Raw genomic sequence first — 22,482 nt, forward strand, 5'->3', positions numbered from 1 at the left:
CGAATATAATGAGAGCAGGTTCTGAATATTTTTTGTGATCGCAGTCGCCGTCGCCGTCGCGTCCCGATCGGCTCATAAATCCCGAGCGGGCGGATGCATGGCTGCTGGAGGCTTGGCTGGGGCAGGGCGATGTGTACGTGCTCCACCAGGCCAGGGAAAAAAGAAAGAAAAGGAAACAAGAGGCCAAAGAGACCATCAGCTTGCTGTCCGCCTCATCGCCCGTGCGTCCAACGCGTGGCTCCGTGCGGCCGGCCGTCACCTGTCGCCGCCACGCCAGGGCTCGGGTTGCATTGCATGCCCCGTTTCGTTTCGTTACCAGAAGAGAAGAGAAACGGACGCCCACGACGGGCCAGTGCTTATCCGGTTAGTCAGTTATCCCCTTGCTATGGGCCCCGCCGCCCCACGGATGGATAACGCGACGTGTGCTTATCTCTCGCCTTTTTCTCCGGACCGGGCCGCCACGCGAAGAGCGCGGAGAGGCCCAGGAGAGGAAAGGCAGCCCGTTTTCTGTCCGCTGGGCCACGCGGCGTGGAGGCCCAGAGAGGAGAGGCCCAATAGGGAATAGCTAGCCCATTTTCCCCGCAAGATGGCCCGCGCAAGGCGGCAGAAAAAAAATTGAATGGTCTCCGACGTTTGAGCGGCCCGGAGGCGGCAGTGGGCCAAGTCTTCGCCCCCCGCGCGGTGTCCAGCCGGCTGATTGCTAAAGCTGGGTTTGAATTCTTTCTTGGTGGACCCGGCTGCACGAGCAGAGTCAGTCCATCTTCTTCTCCATCGACGGCGACGCGACGGGCGGCGACGCACGGGCTGCCGGCAGCGCGGAGGCTGGCTGGATCCTCGAAGAGACGTCGACGGCGTGGGGACCTTTCCCGGAGACCGACCGCCGCGCGGCGTGCGTGGAAATCCCAAATCGCAGCCCAGCCGTGCCACGGGGTTTAATTAGCTTTCCCAAGTTCCTCCGGCGAACGTGTTGAATTAATTAAAGCATTTAGGCACGTGACGCACGGCCCGGGAGGCGCTTCGTATTCGATCGATGATGTATGTGTACTCGAGTTAATGCGAAGGGAAGGACGATCTCCATCGCGTACGGGCGGGACGGGTCTTGGAATCAAAGTTGGACGACGATCGAGCCTGACGAAATCAAATCAAACCGTACCATCTTCGTCCGTTCTTCTTCTTCTGATGCATAATTGTCTGCGTAGTCACATTAGGGTTTGATGATGAAGAAGGCTTGCAGCGATAGTCACTCACCAGATTGTTGTGTGTTGATTTTTTTAATAAGAATTTTGTGTTGATTTCAAAATCGTCAAGATTAACCGTGTTCCCACTCCATTATTCTTCCACCCCTGTTGAATCTTGACGTACGAATGGATGATTCGCAGAAATTTTGAATTCCAAGATCGCGTTTTTCGCGCGGCGGCGTTGCATATTATTCCTGCTCCTGTGCCTGTCTGGTCGCCCAAGAAAAAAAAATTCCCTTGCTGTGAAATGGACGATGATGCCTGCGTTCATATACATTTAGTTGACATTTCATTATTGTCGCGTTAATTAGTTTAACCTACTGTCAAAATAATAGTTTAACCTAGCTATTACCAGAGAATGCACGAGACCTGTATGAATCTGTATGACTATGTGCATGGAACGTATAGATACATTGCTCTCGAAAAATCTGACCCATCATTATTCCGAAATGAAATCCGACTTCTCTAAGTACGATCGACCTACTAGCTAGTAGCTACGGGTAGCTAAGTAGTTCCTGTAGAATATAGATGCATGCAGTTAGAGGGATAAACTAGATTAGTACATGTGGGGTGTTCAACTTAGACTCACAAATTAGGATAATCAAGGACTACTGTTCGATGCAATTTGACGCGTTTGCTTGCAAATTTGTACCTTCTTTTAATTTGGGAGTCAAGCGCGAAGGTCCCAACTGCCAAAGACAGTCATCTGATAGTTACATGCTGCTGCATAGTTGAATGGTCAAAGCAACTCAAAACCATGCACGCTGCTATATGCAACCCACGGTTTTGACTAGCTCGTTGACAGTTGACACCCAACATGCAAGACCACGCAGCTTGCACACTAAATTTACTTGTCTGTCACCATCTGTCAACAATGCAAGTTGTCATGGGAAATTGATCTAAACTTCGCAATAAATAAATTACATCAAGCCTTAGTCAATTATAGTGCTAATAATTAATTATGTAACTAAGCAGCTGACTTTTAGTTTTTATGACGATCTAGCATTCTAGCTAGTATTTATCTATATGCAATGTGGTACGATACATACACACTTGCAGTAAAGAAGGTCAACTCCTTTGTTAAGTATAGTGAGGATAGCCGTTTCTGTACTTAGTACCGAATAATTTGACCATTTTGACTCGGTTTCATTGTATTTTTAGGTATAATTTGTCTCTTTTGTAGCCATTGATTGACGTTGGCTATCTTTGTGGGAAACAATGTATTTGTTTTATGTGCATTGAGAACACACTATTCGGCTCTTCGAGAGCCACCAAAGTCAGCATCAATGGTGTGTGCTACAAAGCTTAATATCTTTCTGATCAATTAGCTACTACGACACCAAAACGAACACAAGCTAAACTAACAATACCATGACTATTGTGAAGTATATAATCAATCTAAGGAAATCCCAATACAATCTTGAGCTTTTGTATAGTCAACTGGTCGGCGCATAGTATCTCAATGTGGTGTTAGTTAGAGAAAGATGTCTCGAGTTCGAATTTAGTTGATGTATAATCTAAAGAGAGAGAGAAAATAAAATGAAGTGAAGTCTTATTCCATATTTGACTCCCAAGGATTCACTCAATATATAACAACGATAATCAACACCATATTGAATATCGACACTCCTATGTTTAGGAAAAGGCGAAACAGGTATAAAAATAGGAGCACAATATTTAGTTGCAAATAATCAGCATATGAGCTGTACTATTTTGCACAAAACTAATATAAGCTTCAGATGCTCTAAACAAGGTAAGTCATGTTTGGAAAACAAGTATGATCCACATATTTGGAAGAAATCCATAAAATGAATCTTTTTCATTCTAATATTAATATGAGAATTCTGTCCTCATTGTATCCGAAAACCGTCTATTGACCACACCCCTCTTCCTAAGAAAAAAATATTTTGAGAGAATCAAGGTGGCTTGGCAAAAGGATCTTGTTAAGCTTGTCAGGTGGCTCATTTCAAAATTATCCTATTACACTCTTTTTCTTCTGTAATCTAAATTAGTTTATATTTTATCCGAGCAAGTCAATCTCACTCTGCCGCAGCTCATTAGACTCGCTCGAAGTTAGGTCTCAAATAACAGTGGATATACTGTAATAAATAAATTTTCAACAAAGCTAAAAAATGATAGAAATTGTTCATTACCCACCCCTAGAATGAAGTGATGAGGGAGGGCAAAGGTGTGAATGCAACGTTTAATGTTTTTTCTCATTAATAGGGAAACTTTGAACCACTAAATTAAGATGGCAGAAAATATTTACATACATCTCCGATTAACCGAGGCTTGTCCAACTTGCATGCATAAGTTAAATGAGGTTGCTCTAAGAGAGGCATTATTAGTGCATTACCAATCCAACCATTTATTTGCAGCAGACTCATGTACAGGATATATCGGAGGAGTACTTGGGAAAAGAGGGACTAAGACATTAGCTAGACCAGAAATAATTTATTGATATTCCATATATTAATTGTTACATTACAAAAAGAATGTATTACAGGGGCAGGAATGAAAAAATATTGTATTGGTGCAAAAAGCACACGGGGGCCTAACTACCTGGCTCCACATGGTCCTTCCGGATGCTTCGTTCTTCCCCGGAGATCTCTCGGTCGCGGGCGAGACGAGACCTCTCGATCAAAGTCCTCTACCAAATTCTTCCTGGGTTCACATGACACGACCATGACCTAATCTTCTCCTGATCATTATTAGCTATAGACTGTAGTCCTTAACTTGTAATCATATCTTGCTTGCTAGTATAAAGAAATAACGAATCTTATTAATGAGCTACGTACTAAGCACACACGTATATTAGGTATACAACAGATTTATAAATAATAAAGTGTAAATAAATAGGCTGGGTTGAATAATTAATCTGTGGCAGGCATGTGTTGGCTTCTTCTCATGATTTCATGCATTATTCTTCCTTGTAGTCCTGGTTGTTGTAGGGCGCGAAGAGCTCGGCGAGCCAGTTGCCCTTGCGGAGCACCCTGGTGCCGAGGTCAGCGCACATGGCGTCGCTGTCGTGGATGCTGTAGGTGGAGATGCAGTGGCGGCGGTAGAAGCGCGTGGTGCGGCGCATGGCCTCCGCCTCGCCGTCGACGTGCCGCACCATGGCCTCCACGCTCGGCAGCGCGAACCGGCCGCCGAGCAGGCCGGCCAGCCAGCGGCACCGCAGCTCCGACGTGTGCAGGTTGGAGACGCTCTCCACGTACCCCACGAACGCCATGTTCGGGATCAGAGGGTGGATGGTGCCGCTGCATGGCTCAGACAATTAATTAATGAGAGAATTATATTAATTAATAAAAGCGATCGACGTCGTCAGAATTAACCATCATAATAATATATCTAATCAGCACGCACCGGTAGAGCGGCATCATGCCGGACCTGTCTACGACGAGGCCGCGGAAGGGCTCCGGCAGGACGGCGCGGAGCTTGTCCTTGCCCTCGAAGCCGGTGGCGAGGAAGACGAGGTCGGCCTCCACCTCGGTGCCGTCGTCGAGGAGGACGCCGTTCGGGGAGAAGCACCAGCGGCTGGAGGCCCTCCTGAAGCGGATCATGTCCCGGTCCGCCATGTCGAAGAAGCCGTCGGGGAGGATGGCCATCTGGCAGCTGGCGTAGTCCTCCACGAAGGGGTGGTCCGGCCGGAGCCCGTACTTGTCGAGGGGGAGCTTCCACGCCAGGTAGGACTCGATGAACTTGGACACGCCCGCCCTCTGCTCGCATCATTGCATTGATCGATCACAGCCGTCGTCGGCCGGGAACAAAAAGGACAGATAATTAGTAATAATCCAAGCTATATCTATCTATAATGATGGCCAAAACAAAATCCAGCAGCAATAATAATATATGAACGTCTCGAGCTTGCACACATGTTCATCGATCAGTAGTATAATTAATCCTGATGTTCACATGCGTGCATTCAATTCAGGTGGCAACAACAGGACAGTGGCTTCCATACCAGCGGGGTCATGAGGCGGCAGAGCATGGAGCGGAGGAACCCCTGGCCGGGGCGCTCGTAGAGGAACTGGGCGAGGCGGGTGGAGTAGAAGAGGAAGAAGGGCAGGCCCCAGATGGAGTAGGACGGCACCACCCAGTGCAGGGTCCTCACCAGCATAGTGCACGCCTCACCTCCCTCACCTGCAACGCATGCAATTTGGTCAGGAACTAACACTTGAAAAAATGTTAGATCGATTATTTTCAAAAAAAAATGTTAGATCGAGCTAGTGGTGGGCGCACGGTTAGTTCGATTCAGGAAACAGAATTAAACAGAATCCGATCCGGGGTGGAGGATGGATGGAGGTCTGAAAAGTCAAAAGGTGCGTACGTGTTGCATGCGTCCAGTGTACTTTGAACCTGTCTGTACTCTAGTGGTTGTGGGAGGAGTTGCAGAGTCTAGATGGAGTGCCGGACGGATCATGACAAGAGTGACCTTTTCTGGGACTGGGATCGGGTCTACGCCTCTACAGATTCGGTGGCCACATGCACGGCGCTGTCGCAGTGGTCTTGCTTGTTCATCGAATGTTTTTTTTCTTATTTTTTTATGAGTTTGGGTTGGTTATTAGTTTATTACCTGATCATCAGTAGTACTCCTACTTGTGTGTGTGAACTTGCTTGGCATATTCTGTCTCTTATCATTAGTATTTCCTTGATAAATGCGCGTACAGACCACCTGATTGGCTAGCTTGCTTGCTACTAGTTGATTATTGCATGCATGCATAGTTTTTTTTTTGCACAAATAGAATTCTCGTAGCAAGTTATTAGCATGTTTCGCTGAAATTGCGATTTGATAAAAAAAATCAAACAAAAATATGATCGATCGTGCAGTTCAGAAGTTACCGCACCTTGGTTGGCCTGAGCGCATTCAAGCGCTAGATCGATGGCGCTCTTCTTGTAGCCGACCACCACGACCTTTTTCCCCCTCATCAGCTCCACGGTCTCCTCCTCGCTGAGCTTGCAGTAGTCCAGCGAGTGCATCACCTTCCCCCGGAACACCTCCGGGCCCTTGCCCTTGGGGAACACCGGCATCCGCGGCACGTCGCCGTACTTGCCCGCGCACATCACCACGAACTCGAACTTGTAGTACTGGACGGCGTCGGAGCCGGCGGTGGCGACGCCGACCTCCCACACGGGCTTGCCCTGGAGCGGCTCGCCGGTGCCGCTCCAGAGCTCGGTGAAGCCGGCGGCGCGGCCGCCGAGGAACTTGACGTCGACCACCTTGGCGCCCAGCATGATGTAGCGCCAGAGGCCGAAGGTGTCGGCGTAGCCCTCGAGGTAGTCCACGATCTCGGCGTGCGTCGGGAAGGTGGGGTCGTCGCGGTTGCGCCACGAGTAGTCGGAGAACTCGTAGTCGGGGCGCGGCGTCTGCAGCCGGGTCGACCGGTACACGCAGTGCTTCCACACCCCGCCCACGAACGGCGTCGCCTCGAACACCACCGGGTCGTGCGCCGCTAGCTGCTTCGCCGCGGCCAGGCCGCTGATGCCGCCGCCGATGATCGCCACCCTCGACGTCGCCGGCACGGCCTGCCTCGTGCTCCGCGCCTTCGGCTGCTGCTGCTGCGCCGCCATGAGCGCTTGCTTGCTTGAGTAGTTGGTGGGGTTGGCGAGCGCGGCGTGGTTGATCAGATCAGCTAGCCAGCTAGTGTGCGTCGACGGTGATGGATCGGAGCAGGCTGAGGGATCGGCCGGAGAGCTATAACAGCTGTTGCTAGGGCTCTGTAAGCTATGGCTGTGTGAGAGGGGCAGGGCATGGAGCCCCTGTATTTATAGTAGGCGCTGCTGCCACGATAGCGAGCTGGGCCTGAGGGCTTCAGCCTTCAGCTGTTGAGCAGCATGTGAGCTTCCATTACGTATCATAGAAAACGGAGGGAAACACTGCAAGAGAAAAATCGCATAGAAAAATTGAACATACAGGTGGGGCATGCATGCACACCAAGCTAAGTCATCACCCGGGGGGTGTACTACACTGGCGACTTAGGCAGCCCATACATGCACCGACTCTGTATATAAGACAGGAATTAATAATACTCTTGTTAATTTCATCCTAAACTTTGGTTTGTTGATTGATCTGTACATGGTTAATTAACAGAAAATAATCTTAAAATCTAATGCATGAACATGAACTGTTAATGTCGTTTTCAACTGGGTCGGAGCAGCGCAGACCCAGTCATATATTTTTACTGTCTTCTGTTGAGCATGGTGCGTGGTGGGATTCATGAATCTGACACGGGAACGATGACCTCGTCCTTGTTCAAGGCAGGGGCTCTCTTCCTCATCTCGAGAGAACTTGAACGTAGCTTTGGACCGGAGAAAAATAGGAGGAGGCACAGTAGCTAGCTAGTAACAGTACGTGCTTGGGCATTTTTGGCTGCAAGCCTATGCCTATATCTTGTTTGTCCCCTCGTGAAATAGACCGTCATGCTTCCATGCTTCTTGTCCTCTTGTCCGGCCGCCATGGCCGGTCGCATCACTGCATCCATCACTGGCCAGCAGCGCATGCTGACTATTCTTCTTTCCTTGCATTGTCACCGCGCCCGGTATGGAAGAAACAAACCAAATGTTGACACAGGCCTGACGAACATTCCCATTGTGTTGGCTGCACTTTTCCATATACATCCTATTATTATCTGTGTCAAAACTACATGTTGCCCTAAGTTTATAAGAAAATATACCAACATCTATTATATAATATCAAAAATAGTTTCTTTTTTTAATTAGACAGTACAACTCAGACACTAAAAACACATGCACACTCACTCTTATGAACACACGTACGCAAATCCTACCCTTATGAACATCTTCGAAAACTAAACTGATAAATTTTTAAGATTGATGAAGTCATCACAGACATATCGCAACAACGTCACCTATCAAAATTAGTTTTGTCGTTAAATTCACCATGGTGAATATATATGTCTTGACAGTAAATTAGTTTAATGTTGTAAATTTTAACATATTTTCTACAAATATGGTACTATGGTATTTAGGAAAAGAGTAAGCAAGGTTTAATCAGTTTGCTCCTTGCGGTGTCGTACTTATGGTATTTAGGAAAAGAGTAAGCAAGGTTTAATCAGTTTGCTCCTTGCGGTGTCGTCGTGAGTGTTTGATGACCATGCATGGTTACTTCAAAAAAAAAAAAAGAAGTTTGTGCTGAAAAACTAGCTTATTCTTTTTTCAGCACAAATAATGATTATGTGGTCCAATTATTTGAACCTGTATGCATTGCTATCATATTTTGGGATTCGTCCAAAAGAGAATATCATTGGCTCTTTCACACTCTTTCAGACAAGGAATGAAAGCAACAATCCCTGTCATGCATGAATCTCGCATCCCAAATTTATATATGAGGGCCTCGATTACAAATTTCTGTACGTACGACATGGAATTATTAACGCCCATAATTGGCTTTTTTTTATCATTGGTGCATTATTTCCGGTCTGTCTACGTACGTACAGTGGTGTGTATGTACGCGCACTTATGAACCCGAGAAACCAAGACTAGCTATAGGGCTGACCTTGAACATGCACAGCTAGCGGCCAGTCGTACGTATAACTAACAGCACAAAAAAATTATTAAGTAGGTTGATCAGCAACACGTATCAAATGCATATTTCATCTGAACTTCCGTTGAAGACCCCCCATTTAAATTAAGAAACCTTTTTCTCCTAGGGTTGACCTCCGACCATAGTAGTATAACTTTTTTTTTGCGAGAATCATAGTAGTATAATTTAATCATCCGGGGCTCAAGTGTATATCAAATCTGCCTTCGTAGACATTGCTGCATCGACCTAATCACATTAGCGTATTGCTAGCTAGTATCTCGGGCCACATGCATGGCTGACACCAAAAAAACATCCTCCACATGGCCCGGTTCCGTTGGTTACACACACCACACTTGCACTGCAGAGAGGTTAGGTTTAGGGATTAGTATAAATATTTAAATAATCGAGTACATTGATGATTTGAACACTGTACTCCGGATTCCGTACATTTTCCACGAAGGTAGGTCTACTTTTCGTGCCCTTTTCCCAACAAATGATTTGATGATTTGTTTCATTGACAGTTATTATTGGACCATTAGCTAGAAAAATGAACTGCCTAAACTCGCGAAAATTCAGAGTATTATTCTAAGGAGTTCTAGAGAGAATGGGGTACCTGCTAAACAAGCTACTAGCTTATTGAAATTCAAATTGACCATTGAATTTCAACAGACGAGCGTGCAAACATTGATTTTGATGTAATCAACAATCGTGCATGCGTATGCACTACTACATGCATGCTACTCCTACCTGCATACACTCTTTGACTGCTCATATAATCAAATTAATTATTGGTGGGCTCGCACTATAGTTTAATCTCGGTGAGTTACCATTAAATTTAGCGCGAATTTCTCTTACATTTCTTCTAAGCATCATACATCATCCTTCTTTCCTTTTTTTTTGAGAAAGGCTTATATGTGCATCATTCTTCAGAGTAAATGTTCAGAGCTTTCTACATTGAATTCTCATGCATACTCGTCATTCAATTCGTCAAGATTCTTTCAACTCACATATCTAAAGAGTATACACAGATGGACCGAAAATAAATAAAGCCTACTAGAACATGAATGCATATCCATGCACAATAATATTTTATCTAGCTTAGCTAGTGATTTTTTCAACTTGGAACATTGAACAATGACGTGCATGAATTTGGTTAGAAAACTTTGAACGAAGTCTTAAGGACCATACTGGACCCTTGGACCGTAGAAAGGGAACACGAAAGACAGACATGCATGCTAAGACATGGATCAAGTAAAAGTACTTGCAGCTGACTAATATATATACTACTTAATTGTGTACGCTGTGCTAGTATTTTCTCCGACATTTCCCGGCAGTTTTGCTTGTGTCTGAAGATGTGATGATCTAATCACTGAATTGATGAATAGGACGCCAATGCAATACGAACTTCCCACTCAAGCATAATCAGCTAAAAATAAAGACAGTGCATTTAAATGTTTTATTTGCCAACCCAAGCGGACCTTCTGCAGAAGCTGCAGGCATGATTGGTCTTCATAACAGAATAATAAGGTGATTACCATTTTGGCAATAAACTATAACAGCTCTCTCTCTCTCTCTCTCTCGGTCACGCCGCACAAGGTTTCGAGAGTTTGAGGCGGTCAACTGGTCAAGTAGCATCGTCTGTGGTTGCCTGGTTGGTACTTGGTAGCCTAGCTTGACCAAATAAAGATTCAGCAGTCTCGTTGTGGCAACGTCCATCTGCCGATCGATCGACCGATAGAGTGGTTTCTGCACAGCGAACATTATTGTTTTGGTACCAGCAATGCACTACTACAGAAATATTGATTTGTCCCGGTTGGGAAGTCTTTGTTGTCCCGGTTTCCCAATCGGGAATGCCAGGTCAGGACAAAAAGCACCATTTTGTCCCAATTGGTGTTACCAACCGGAACAAAAGGTGCTGCCAGCGCCACGTGCCTAGCGCACCCTTTTGTCCCGGTTGGTGTTACCAACCGGGACAAAAAGTCCATTTTTTTCTGTTCCTCTTTTCTCAATTGTTTTTCTATTTCGATTATACTTTTACATTTCAATTAAACTTATGTATTGGAATTCAGTGTGTAAGATCTCCACTAATATATACATATATATAGTTACTTATATAATATTTGTCCTAGATAGTTTCCATATATAAACACATATATATATACACATATATATTATTGGAGGGCTTAAATATATAATACATACATACTCATAAATAGAAATATAATATATACATACACATATATATTTACATAGGTATATTCGTTCTTAATTATATATATACACGTATATTATCATATTTGCTGCGATTGTCAATATTAGATAGTCCATTATAGTAAAATTCGCCTTTTGGATCGAGGACTTGCTCAACAATAAATCCGGACAATTGTTCTTGAACCGCCATAATCTTTTCCTCCGGTATAAGTTTATCGCGCATCTCCTCGACCTATGGAAAAAGGGGATAATTAATTTCGACTAATTAAAATACGAGTTCAAATATTAACAAGTTTTTTACTTACTTCCTCCTTCCAATCTGTCCAGGCCCTTGGAGGACCTACCAGACCATGGATGTTCGCGCATACATAGTATGCGCATAAATTAGTGCCTTGTTTCTGCCTCATACACTTTAAGAGAGAAGAAATTATCAGGTATTTACATGAATATATAATAAAACTAATGAATCGTGCAACGAATCATCCAAGTGCGTACCGCAAAATCTGTCTTGATCTTCAATTCCTTGTCAAATTTGACTGGATGATTTTTAGCGAATTGTTTCCAAATCCTGTGCATGATTAGAACAATTATAGTCAAGTAACAAAGTGATTCAAATTATCGGTCATCGACGGAGTAGTGGTAGAATTACTTTTTCATCATGTTAAGAAGATTTTTGTATTGTTCTGGATTTCTCCTCAATGAGTCCATAACCATGAGTATGCCTTTTGTCCCGGTTGGAGCCCCCAACCTGGATAAAAGACCACCCTTTTATCCCGGATGGTGGCTACAACCAGGACAAAAGGCACCTGTCTCCGCTGGCCCGGCTAGCCGTTGGACCCGGGACAAAAGCCACATATTGTCCCGGGCCCAAATGCTGCCGGGACAAATAGTCTGGAACAAAGACCTGTTTTGTAGTAGTGATGCAAGCCACATGTATAGTTCCATAGGCCGTGTGCGCTCCATGGTTGTTGCTTGCGTATCCGTGCAAATATAATACGTGTAAACTTGCATTGCCGTGTGGAGTTGACTTGGTGGAGACGACTTTCGAGACTGGTCAGACCGTCAGAGCATGCCATGTTATGTTCAGTTGGTCATAATATATATCTGGCAGTATTTCATTTGACATGGCTAGCAACTTCGTACTTAGTACCATGATGGTATCTCTGATTAAAGAAAAAAGGAAATTAATTAAGATGGCACATAAGAGTTTCTACTAGATTTTTTTTTTGAGAGTGAGTTTTTACTAGCTGGTGTTGTAGAGGAGGAAGAATACGTAATCGAGGCCCATAACCTTACCCGATTTAGGCCCGCTATATGTACCTTGTGCACAAGTATCGATCAGCACGTTTATGTTCAGAAGCGTACGTGTACTGTGTATCTAACACTTGGTACATTAGCTTGTACTAGTACATACATAGTAGATCACTCTCAGGCCAAGTAAGGAAAAGGAAAGACAACTCCATGTCCTTGCAGCTGAGCTGCGAAACTTCCCTCGTTCACAGATCATGCGGCCGGTGATGACCATTCCACATTATTCTATATAGGGTAAAGTCCGATTTACAACCCTAAACTTTCACGATTGTCCGATTTTCAACTCGGAACTCCCAAACCAGACATCCTATACCCTAAACTAACGAAACCGTGCAAATTACCCCCCTAAACCGAATCTACTCCAGTTTTCAGCCACGTCACCCGTCCATGTGGCGCCAGTGGCCACGTCAGCTACCCTCTCCTCTCTTTTTCTCTCACAGACAGGTGGGCCACACCACTCCTCTCACCTCTGCCGCCGTGGCCTTGCCGCCCTCTCTCCCTCCTCGATGCCCTCTCTCCCTCCCCGTTCTCCGCCCAGCCACCACCTCCACCCGTCGGCCACCTCCGCCCGCCGAGCAGAGCAGAGCAGAGGTGCGAGAAGGCCGTCAGCCGAGCCTCATGCACGCTGGAATAGAGCTCCACGCTGGGCGCGAGGAGCCGCCGCCGCGAGGAGCTGCTGACCCGCCCGCCGCTCCGAGCCTCCATCGCCGCCTTCCCCTAGTCCTGCTCCGCCGCCGCCGGATGAGGACAGAGGTCGAGGTCGCCGGATCTGGCCGCCGCTAGTGCCACGCTGCACCGCGCGCGCCGCTCCGCCCTTGCCACGCCGTGCTCCACCCCGGCCCTGCCGCACCGCGCTCTGCCTCTGCCCTCGCCATGGCGCGCCGCGCTCCGCCTCCGCCACGGCACGGCCTGAGCCGGAGCTCCGGAGCGGCCGTTCCCGAGGCCCGAGCTAGAGCTCCTCCACCAGAGCAGGGGAGTGGCACGGCCTCGCTCCGGAGCAGGGGAGGGTCCGCCGCCGCAGCACGAAGCCGCCAAGGAGGGAGGTGGACCGCCGGGGGAGCCGTCCACCATGGACCTACGCCGGGAGAGTAGGGGCGGGGGGCGCCGCCGCGAGGCCCGCCGCTAGCTTTCCCGCTCCCGTGGTCGGTGCTCCGCCTGCGCTCGCCGGCGCTGCGCCCGGCCTCGCTCCACCATGGGCGCAGAGCTCGATGGTGGCCCGACAGCTCGGCCGCCATGCGTCACCGCGGCTCCCGCCTCGCGCACGACCGCTGCTGCTGCCCCGCCCCGCGCGTAGCCGCAGCGCAGAGGAGAGAGGAGAGGTGTAGCCCACCTGTCTGTGAGAGAAAGAGAGAGGAGAGGGTAGCTGACGTGGCCACTGGCGCCACGTGGACGGGTGACGTGGCTGAAAACCGGGGTGGATTCGGTTTAGGGGGGTAATTTGCACGGTTTATTTAGTTCAGGGTGTAGGATGTCTGGTTTAGGAATTCCGGGTTGAAAATCGGATGATCGTGAAAGTTCAGGGTGGTAAATCGGACTTTACCCTTCTATATATCCCGGTTCCTTTCTTTTCGCCAAAGAAAGTGTTGACAGCCAAATTTGGCACCTGCTGAGGTCGACTGGTCTGACCGGTCGGGCCGATCGGTCTGGTTTGTACAGTCCGAGTAGAATTAGGGTTTTTGTAAAGAGTCCTCATGTAATCCTACTCGTGAAGGGGTACGTCTTCCCCGGCCTATAAATATAAAAGGCTAAGGCCGATTGAGGTTATTCCCAATCGATTCACACATTTATCCTTTACTTTTTACCTCTAAACCCTAACTTTTCCAACCCCATCTGCTGTTCTTCGCTCGTCTCCACGGCGTTCGATGGCGTTCTGAGTGGCCTGCCGACCTCAGAGCAACCCTAGCTCCATTAGCTCCGACGGGGTCCCTCCCGAGCTCTTGGTTCTAGGTCTTCGCCGTCTTCCTGGAGTACCGGTCTGACCGGTCCGCTATATCGGTCTAACCGGTCGGCGTAGGGAGGCTGCTGGTGTTGATCGTTTTGACGATCTTGCTGCGCGTTCTAGCGTTTTCGAGTGTGTTGGCGCAAATTAGTGTCAACACACTTTTTGGCGACTCCGCTGGGGACATATTAATCTGGTTTTTAAACCGATCTAATCTAGTTCTCAAAGAAGATGGGCGTCATCACCGACCTCGACGAAGGCAACATCTCCACATCTATCGAGGAACTTAGCGAGGAGGAGCGCCAAGAGTACTTGGTGGTTAGGGAGCACTTCAAAGCACAATTCTTGAAGGGATTCAAGAAAAATCAGCAAGGCCAGGTCACGAGGGTTCAAGACTTCGTGATGCCCTCCTTCACGCTCAAGAATAAGCAAGTCGAGGTAATAAGCAATGTAAACACTTCATCTTCCGACTTGTTTAGCCAATTATCATCTATTATGGATAAGAAAATTGCTGATATATATAAGCCCATGAATGATTTAAAAGATCAAATAGATATCATGAAAAAAGGCAAATCCGTAGATGATAATTGTGCTTTCCAAACAGCTAATTCATCGGCTATGCTAGCATCTGTTCAAGAACCACTATATGGCATGCCGACGAGCTATTTTGCAGGGCAAACATCACCATTGCAGCTGGTACAGCTGAATGCGGCTGGACCGGTCAGACCGGTCCAACAGACCGGTCAGACCGGTGCGATGGTGGTCAGCCCAGTAACATCTACACCGAACACGTCTACTCTTTGCTCGGCAATCCTTAGCCGAACCAATGAGATGACAAATAGTGTGCAACCTTCTCCTTCACAAGAATCTGGTTCTTCACATGAACCGATTTTTGTTAATGTACATGAAAATTCTGTGGGTCATGCACCGATAAGTTCGGTTTAGACGATGCTACAAGATAATCCTATAGAACATCGTCTTGCTTCTGTAGCACAAGCATCCACGAGTGGTAGATGCAAAGCCGATCCCGCTAGGTTAAAAGAGGATCCGGCTAGTGCGATGAAAACTAAATTCGGTGTGGATATAGGTAATTCTACATTATACCAAAAGCCATATCCTGCTGAATTTGATTTAGTTTCTTTTCCTGCTGGTTGGTGTGTTCCTGATTTTGTGAAATTTAGTGGTGATGATAATAAAGCAACTTGGGAGCACATTGACCAATATATCTTACAACTGGGAAAAGCTGGTTTTCATGAGGCTTTGCGCATTCGCTTATTTTCATTATCTTTGACTGGAACCGCTTTTTCTTGATTTTCTTCATTGGCCCCGAATTCTATTCAATCTTGGAATCAGTTGGAACGTAAGTTTCATGATCGTTTTTATAATGGGCTCAATGAAGCTAAACTGTCGGATTTGGCATCGGTTAGGCAAGGCCAAGATGAGCCTGCTTCGGATTACTTCCGAAGGTTTAAAGATATAAAAAACCGATGCTTCAATTTAACAGTTTCTGAAAAGGAATTGGCTGATTTGGCTTTTGATGGTTTGTGTTCTTATTTGAAAAAAGAACTCGAAGGCTTTGAGTACTACACTATTAATTATTTGCACATGAAAGTCTTGGGTTTAGAATTTAGACTCCAGAGCGCAAAAGATGCCCATAATACTCATCGGTCCATACATGTCGATTGTAAATCTGATTTGGATGATGAGAAAAGGGAAGGTTATGTTGCTGAATTCATATGGCCATCAGATGCTAAGCCATGTTCTTGTTCATCGCTTAAGCCGATTCCGAAGAATCAGCAAGAACAAGTTCGTTTCACATTTGATGTTTCTAAGTGTGATCGCATATTTGATGAATTGCTTAGAAACGGAAACATCAAGTTGTCTCATGTCATACCGCCGCTTGAGGAGCTGAAGCGACATGCATATTGCAAGTGGCATAATACTTTTTCTCATGCAACTAATGATTGCAATATCTTTCATCGAAAAATCCAATCGGCCGTTAATGAAGGACGATTGGTAATGCATGAGATAAAAGATGACAAGGCGTCATTCCCTGTCCATACGATTGATTTGGATAATGTCAAGGTACTCATTTGGCCGGAACAAGCCGAAGGAGCAAAAGGAAAAAATGTTATCATTGGTGAGCCAAGGCCGAAAAATATCAATGACAAGATTCAGGCTAGGGAAGTGACGATGGAGAAAACTCCTGATGGAAAGGAGTCATTGAAGATCACTGTCAAAACTTCAAGGCCCGGGGGAAAGAAAGTTCCTCTCAAAAGACGAGTCAGCCTGCAACTCAGGCACGACCGGTCAGACCGGTCGCCTCAACCGGTCAGACCGGTCAGACAAAAGGCCGGCCCGGAACTTTCAAGCCTAAGCGGCCGGAAGGAGGTACTAGAAAGGTTAATGAGTCAAAGGTGCAGGGGGGTTTTACAAAGCAGAAGCTCACCTTCGCTCAGTTACTGCACAAATACACAAAGGCCGTTCCAAAAGATCGGCCACTAAAAAAAAGAACCAAGTTCACCTCCGCGTCAAGGAAAGCGTTCTTCTCCTAGGTGAGAATCCAGCAAGCGTAGAGGTGATAGTACTACAATATTGCCTCCTCAGAAGGTGTGTGCTGCTACGTCATGGGCGTCACCGGCATCGGGTTTTTATTGTCCTACATGGGGGCATGAAGGAATTTGGATGTATTGTTATCCGATGCTATACCCACCATCTCACCATAGGGAGGAGGATCACAGAAGGCTTGTGTTCGACAAGGTTGCGCGACCAGTGCATGACCGATTGAGATCCAACCAATCAGGTCAGAGGCGACAGCCTGCACCGGTCAGACTGGTCGCCACTGACCGGTCAGACCGGTCTCATCAGAGGCCGGGCAAATCTCATTCTCCGAGACAGGTTTACCGTGTCAAGGAGAAGAAAGAAAAGGTACAACCCACTATTGATCCAGAGAAAGCTAAAGCCGATGATGTTGTGCAAATCGGCAATATCAAAGTGGTTGTTAATGATGCGGGTACAAGGCCGGTGGTTTTTGGTAAATCGGTCAATCCTTCTATCCAAAGGCCGATCATGGATGAGGCCAGCAGCAGTAACTCGATATCAAAGTACTTTAAACTAAGATGGTGTCCTTCAGGGTTGACTCGTACTCAAAGAAGGAAGCTGCAACGTCTACGTGCTCAGGAGAAGAAGGAAAAAGAGTTCAAGAGGCTGAGGGACAAACAATCCAACCACTACAAACCAATGGTCCCTCAAGGCAAGGTATGGAGGGTCAAAGGAGTTGACCAGCCAGCACGACCGGTCAAACCGCCTCAGGAGACCGGTCTGACAGGTACAAGCGACCGGTCTAACCACTCAGAGCAACCGGTCAGACCGGTTGAGGTTGCAGCAGAACAGAAAGCTGAATCGGCAATGCCTGTTTCGGTTCCTTGCGATGGAGAAACACTGCTAACATTCTCGGTACAAGGCAATGAGGAGCTAGTGGATCATGAGGCTACACCAAGAGAGCAGCAATATGGAGCTCGACGACATTTAAGTGCTCGGGGGGCAAAATATTGGCAAATGATAATTTACCTCATGAAGTTTCTATGCAACAGATCAGTTTGCAAGGGGCTCTCAAGACTTTGATCTTGTATTTGAGGTCTTGAGCTGGTTGAAAATTGCAACATCAGCGGATAAAAGCCGAATTAGGAGTTTTTCAATTCGAGCTAGAAAATTGGCAAACTATTTGTAATAAGGCATATTGATGCTCTTACTTCTATTCTTCGGTTAAAGAATAAAACCGAATTTACTTGGGGGGCAGAACAGCAAGAGGTTTTTGAAAAGATCAAAGTTTATTTGTCTTCAACACCTGTGCTCAAGGCGTCTAGGAGAGGGGTTCCTTTCAGGCTTTATGTGGCTGTTGAAGATAATGTCATTGGGACTGTTTTGACTCGAGAACCGAAGACAAGGAGTATGTCATCACTTATATAAGCCGACGACTTATTGATGTGGAGACAAGTCGGCTATATTACTTGCACACCATGGAAGTTGTACTTTGATAGATCGGTTTGTGATGATGGTCAAGGGATTGGTGCTGTTCTTATTTCTCCGAATGGTGTTGTTTTTGAGTTTTCAAACCGATTGGAAGAAGAATGCACAAATAACCAAGTTGAGTATGAAGCGCTTCTATTTGGCTTGGAATTCTTGCAATCCATGGGTGTGAAACATGTTGAAGCCTTTAGAAATTCTCTTCTAGTGGTGCAGCAAGTATCCAAGGTATGCCAGTGCTATAATGGTTCTCTAAATGCATATCTTGATAAATGCCTCGATATTTTTTCCTCCTTCGATGAATTTATTATTAAACATATACCGAGGGAAGAGAATGGAAAGGCAAATACTCTGGCTCAGCAAGCATCTGGCTATAATGTTACGAAAAAATATTTCAACATTCGCAAGCCGATGCAAACGAAAGCCGTGTTTCTGGTTCTGGACACACCGGTCCGACCGGTCAGCGAGACCGGTCTGACCGCCCAGACCGGTTTAACCGGTCCAGAGACCGGTCTGACCGGTGATACTGCTGATGGCTTTGGTTCGGCCAAAAAAGATGATTCGATTATCTCGGACGAAGCCCAGGATTGGAGGGTCCCTCTTATGTCATATTTGAGAGATCCTGGTTGTGGTGCGGAGAGAAATATTCGGCGTTTGGCTTTCAAGTATATTTTAATTGACGATGAGCTTTATCGTCGAACTGCCGAAGATTTGCTTCTCAATTGTTTAGACTCGGATCAGGCTCGGGTTGCTATGGGTGAGATTCATGAAGGTATTTGTGGTACTCATCAATCGGCTCCCAAGATGAAGTGGTTACTCAGAAGAGCTGGTTTCTATTGGCCCACCATGCTGTCTGGTTATTTTAGATACTATAAAGGGTGTGAAGAATGTCAGCAATTTGGTGATTTGCAATTGGTGCCTGCTGCGTTGATGCATCCTATTATTAAACCATGGCCGTTCCGAGGTTGGGGGTTGGATTTTATTGGACAAATTAATTCTCCATCTTCAAAGGGGCATCGCTTCGTGTTAGTTGCTACAGATTATTTTACTAAGTGGACCGAAACAGTTTCTTTGAAGAATATGACACATAGGGAGGTAATTGAGTTTATTACTGAGCATATTATTCATAGATTCGGCATTCCACAAATTTTGACAACGGATCAAGGTCCTTCATTTATATCAAAAGACGTGCGTGCCTTTGCCGAATCTTATAAGATTAAGTTGCTCAATTCATCTCCATACTATGCTTAGGTCAATGGGCAGGCCGAGTCTAGTAATAAGATTTTGATCAAACTTTTCAAGAAGAAGATAGAAGAAAATCCTAAAAGGTGGCATGATGTGTTATCCGAAGCATTGTGGGTTCATCGTATATCTAGACATGGTTCTACTAAGGTTACTCCTTTTGAGCTTGTGTATGGTCAAGAGGCCGTTTCACCCGTTGAGGTAAATCTGGACGCATATAGGTTGGCAAAGCAAAATGACCTCTCCTCTGTTGATTACCATGATTTGATGATGGATAATATTGATGAGGTGTCCGACAAGCGTTTGAAGGCTTTGAAGGAGATTGAGAAAGACAAGCTTCGGGTGGCCAGAGCTTACAACAAAAAGGTAAAACTTAAATCTTTTCAGGTTGGGGATCTGGTTTGGAAGACAATTTTGCCTCTTGGGATGAAAAGCAACAAGTTTGGCAAATGGTCGCCAAGTCGGGAGGGTCCATACAAGATTATCAAAGTTATCTCCGGAAATTCGTATATGGTGGAGACGGTGCAAGGTGAACGTCTACCCAGGGCTATCAATGTGAGATACTTGAAGAAATTCTATCCTAGCGTTTGGCAAAGTGCGTGAAGACGAAGACGGCCAGTATTGGATATCGCCCTTAGTTTTATTTTTAGAATTGTGTGCTCTGTGTAAAACATGTACATCAGAATAGTTCTTGCTTTTTGGTTTGTGAAACTCACCAAAAAGTAGGGGGCATATGTTGACAGCCAAATTTGGCACCTGCTGAGGTCGACCGGTCGGCCCGACCGGTCAGACCGGTCTGGTTTGTACAATCCGAGTAGAATTAGGGTTTTTGTAAAGAGTCCTCATGTAATCCTAGTCGTGAAGGGGTACGTCTTCCCCGGCCTATAAATATAAAGGCTAAGGCCGATTGAGGTTATTCCCAATCGATTTACACATTTATCCTTTACTTCTTACCTCTAAATCCTAACTTTTCCAACCCCATCTGCTGTTCTTCGCTCGTCTCCACGGCGTTCGATGGCGTTCTGAGTGGCCTGCCGACCTCAGAGCAATCCTAGCTCCATTAGCTCCGACGGGGTCCCCCCGAGCTCTTGGTTCTAAGTCTTCGCCGTCTTCCTGGAGTACCGGTCTGACCGGTCCACTATACCGGTCTAACCGGTCGGCGCAGGGAGGCTGCTGGTGTTGATCGTTTTGACGACCTTGCTGCGCGTTCTAGCGTTTTCGAGTGTGTTGGCGCAAATTAGTGTCAACAGAAAGACAAGCCAGACACATGAAAATAGTCGATCGATTTGCATTGCATTGGTAGTTCAGATTCGCGTAACGACGACGCCCGTCAATTCAAAGATCAGAAGAATCCTGTCCCTCTGATTTCGTCTTCTCCAAGCCGCATAGTATATATCAGCATGATGCACGCACCGACGCCATGTTTTGTAGGCGCGCGCATGCATCCAGGCTTGGCGAGGCACGCGCACGGCAATTGCTCGTCGATCGGCGACCGGCTGGGCCGGGCGGCGGTGGTCCGGCGGTCGCCGCAGATTTTGGGCGGTGGATATGTTGCATGCATGATGGCACGCGTCAACACATGGATGCTATTTCTAGTACTACACCGTTGGGTCCACGGATTGACCGGTTTTGATTTGTGCGTCCAGCTGTCCTTGGTTGCTGACGTCACTTGCTAGCGAAGATTTCTAGGACCTTCGGGGTCCACGTGACAGTCGTGTTGCTTCCTTTCGTGCGTGTGTGTGTTTGGAAATTGGAGCTTCCTTTCGCTGTGCGGGCGCTGTTCCAAGCTCTTTCGGTTGTTATCGGAAAAAAACGCTATTTTTGTTATGGACATATCGTCATGTTATACTTATTTCATTCTCATGTATCACCTATTTCGTTCTCAGTTGCGTATGTATATGAATTGCTAAGTTATATTTTTCATATTCATCTACTTTACTAACGGTTTTTATTTCTATCCAAAATATTTAAAATCACATCTAATGCCGCACTGACGCACTGACAGTCAAAATTTAACCTGCGGGAGGAGCTTGCCGCCCCCTGCCGGGCGGCTGCCTGGCCTACCGCCCCGCCACCGGGCGGCGGGTGCCTGCCCCCCGGCTGCCGGGCGGCAGCCTCCCCCCAGAGGCCAAAATACGATTAAAAATAAATTTTATTTATATTAAGGTCTCTATCGCCCGGCAGGAGGGCGGCAGTGGGCCGGCCGCCCCGCAACTGGGCGGCAGTGGGCCGGCCGCCCAGCAACTGGGCGGCAGGGATATAAATATGTAAATTATGAAACCGAAAATATATTTTTGTAAAAAATAATTTTGAAAAATATAAAATAAAAAAAACGCGCGCGCGGAGCCCCCGAAGCCCAGCGGCCCGACAGGCAAGGGCGCAGAGGCCCAGCGACACCCAGGCCGGCGGCGGCCCAGCAACACCCCACCCCACCCAGTTCAGCTGGAACCATGATGGACAACCAACCTTTGCTTGCAGGCGGACAAGTCACAGGTTATGATTGGATCCGCAGGTAGATTTGCAGGCCGACAAGCCACAAGTGTGTGCCAGTGCCATATGTTGTGTTGTCTCATTCTGGCTACCTGCGGCGACGTGGATATATATTTGCTGACTGTTTATGTTTCTCTCTCCGTTTCAAAATATAAGTCGTTTTGATTTTTTTAGATTTATATATTTTATTATATGTCTAGACATATATTATATCTAGATGCACAACAAACAATATTTTTTTAGATTTATATATTTTATTATATATCTAGACATATATTATATCTAGATGCACAACAAACAATATGAATCTAGAAAAATCACTTACATTTTCGAACGGAGAGAGTAATAAACATAACAAGCCTACCATGCCTCTCTATCTCAACCTAGAGAGAAAAAAAAAGAAACACGAAAATCGCCATTTCACCAACTGATCGCTGCAGGCCAAACGGGCACCAACCGATGCAGAATGCAAAGCAGGGCCG

At 46.4% G+C, this 22,482-nt stretch overlaps 1 protein-coding gene across 1 annotated transcript; it reads right to left on the reverse strand.

Annotated features, from left to right (window-relative positions):
- Positions 1-3,771: 3,771 nt before the first annotated feature.
- On the reverse strand, positions 3,772-6,914 carry LOC120648885 (probable flavin-containing monooxygenase 1). Its single transcript, XM_039925524.1, has 4 exons — positions 6,086-6,914; positions 5,203-5,381; positions 4,605-4,957; positions 3,772-4,498 (listed from the first exon to the last, which is right to left on the reverse strand). Exons 1-4 carry the CDS (start codon positions 6,807-6,809, stop codon positions 4,159-4,161), a joined length of 1,596 nt encoding a protein of 531 aa, XP_039781458.1. The 5' UTR covers positions 6,810-6,914; the 3' UTR covers positions 3,772-4,158.
- Between the last annotated feature and the right edge of the window lie 15,568 nt (positions 6,915-22,482).

This window comes from Panicum virgatum, chromosome 9K (assembly GCF_016808335.1).
Source record: "Panicum virgatum strain AP13 chromosome 9K, P.virgatum_v5, whole genome shotgun sequence".
NCBI lineage: Eukaryota > Viridiplantae > Streptophyta > Magnoliopsida > Poales > Poaceae > Panicum > Panicum virgatum.

Excerpts from the sequence above, each read along its gene's own strand:
- LOC120648885 (XM_039925524.1), bottom strand. The coding sequence starts at position 6,809 with ATGGCGGCGCAGCAGCAGCAGCCGAAGGCGCGGAGCACGAGGCAGGCC. Across the intron at positions 5,382-6,085 it reads ATGCGCTCAGGCCAACCAAG|GTGAGGGAGGTGAGGCGTGC; the intron begins GTGCGGTAACTT and ends CATGCGTTGCAG. Across the intron at positions 4,958-5,202 it reads GCCGCCTCATGACCCCGCTG|AGGGCGGGCGTGTCCAAGTT; the intron begins GTATGGAAGCCA and ends TGATGCGAGCAG.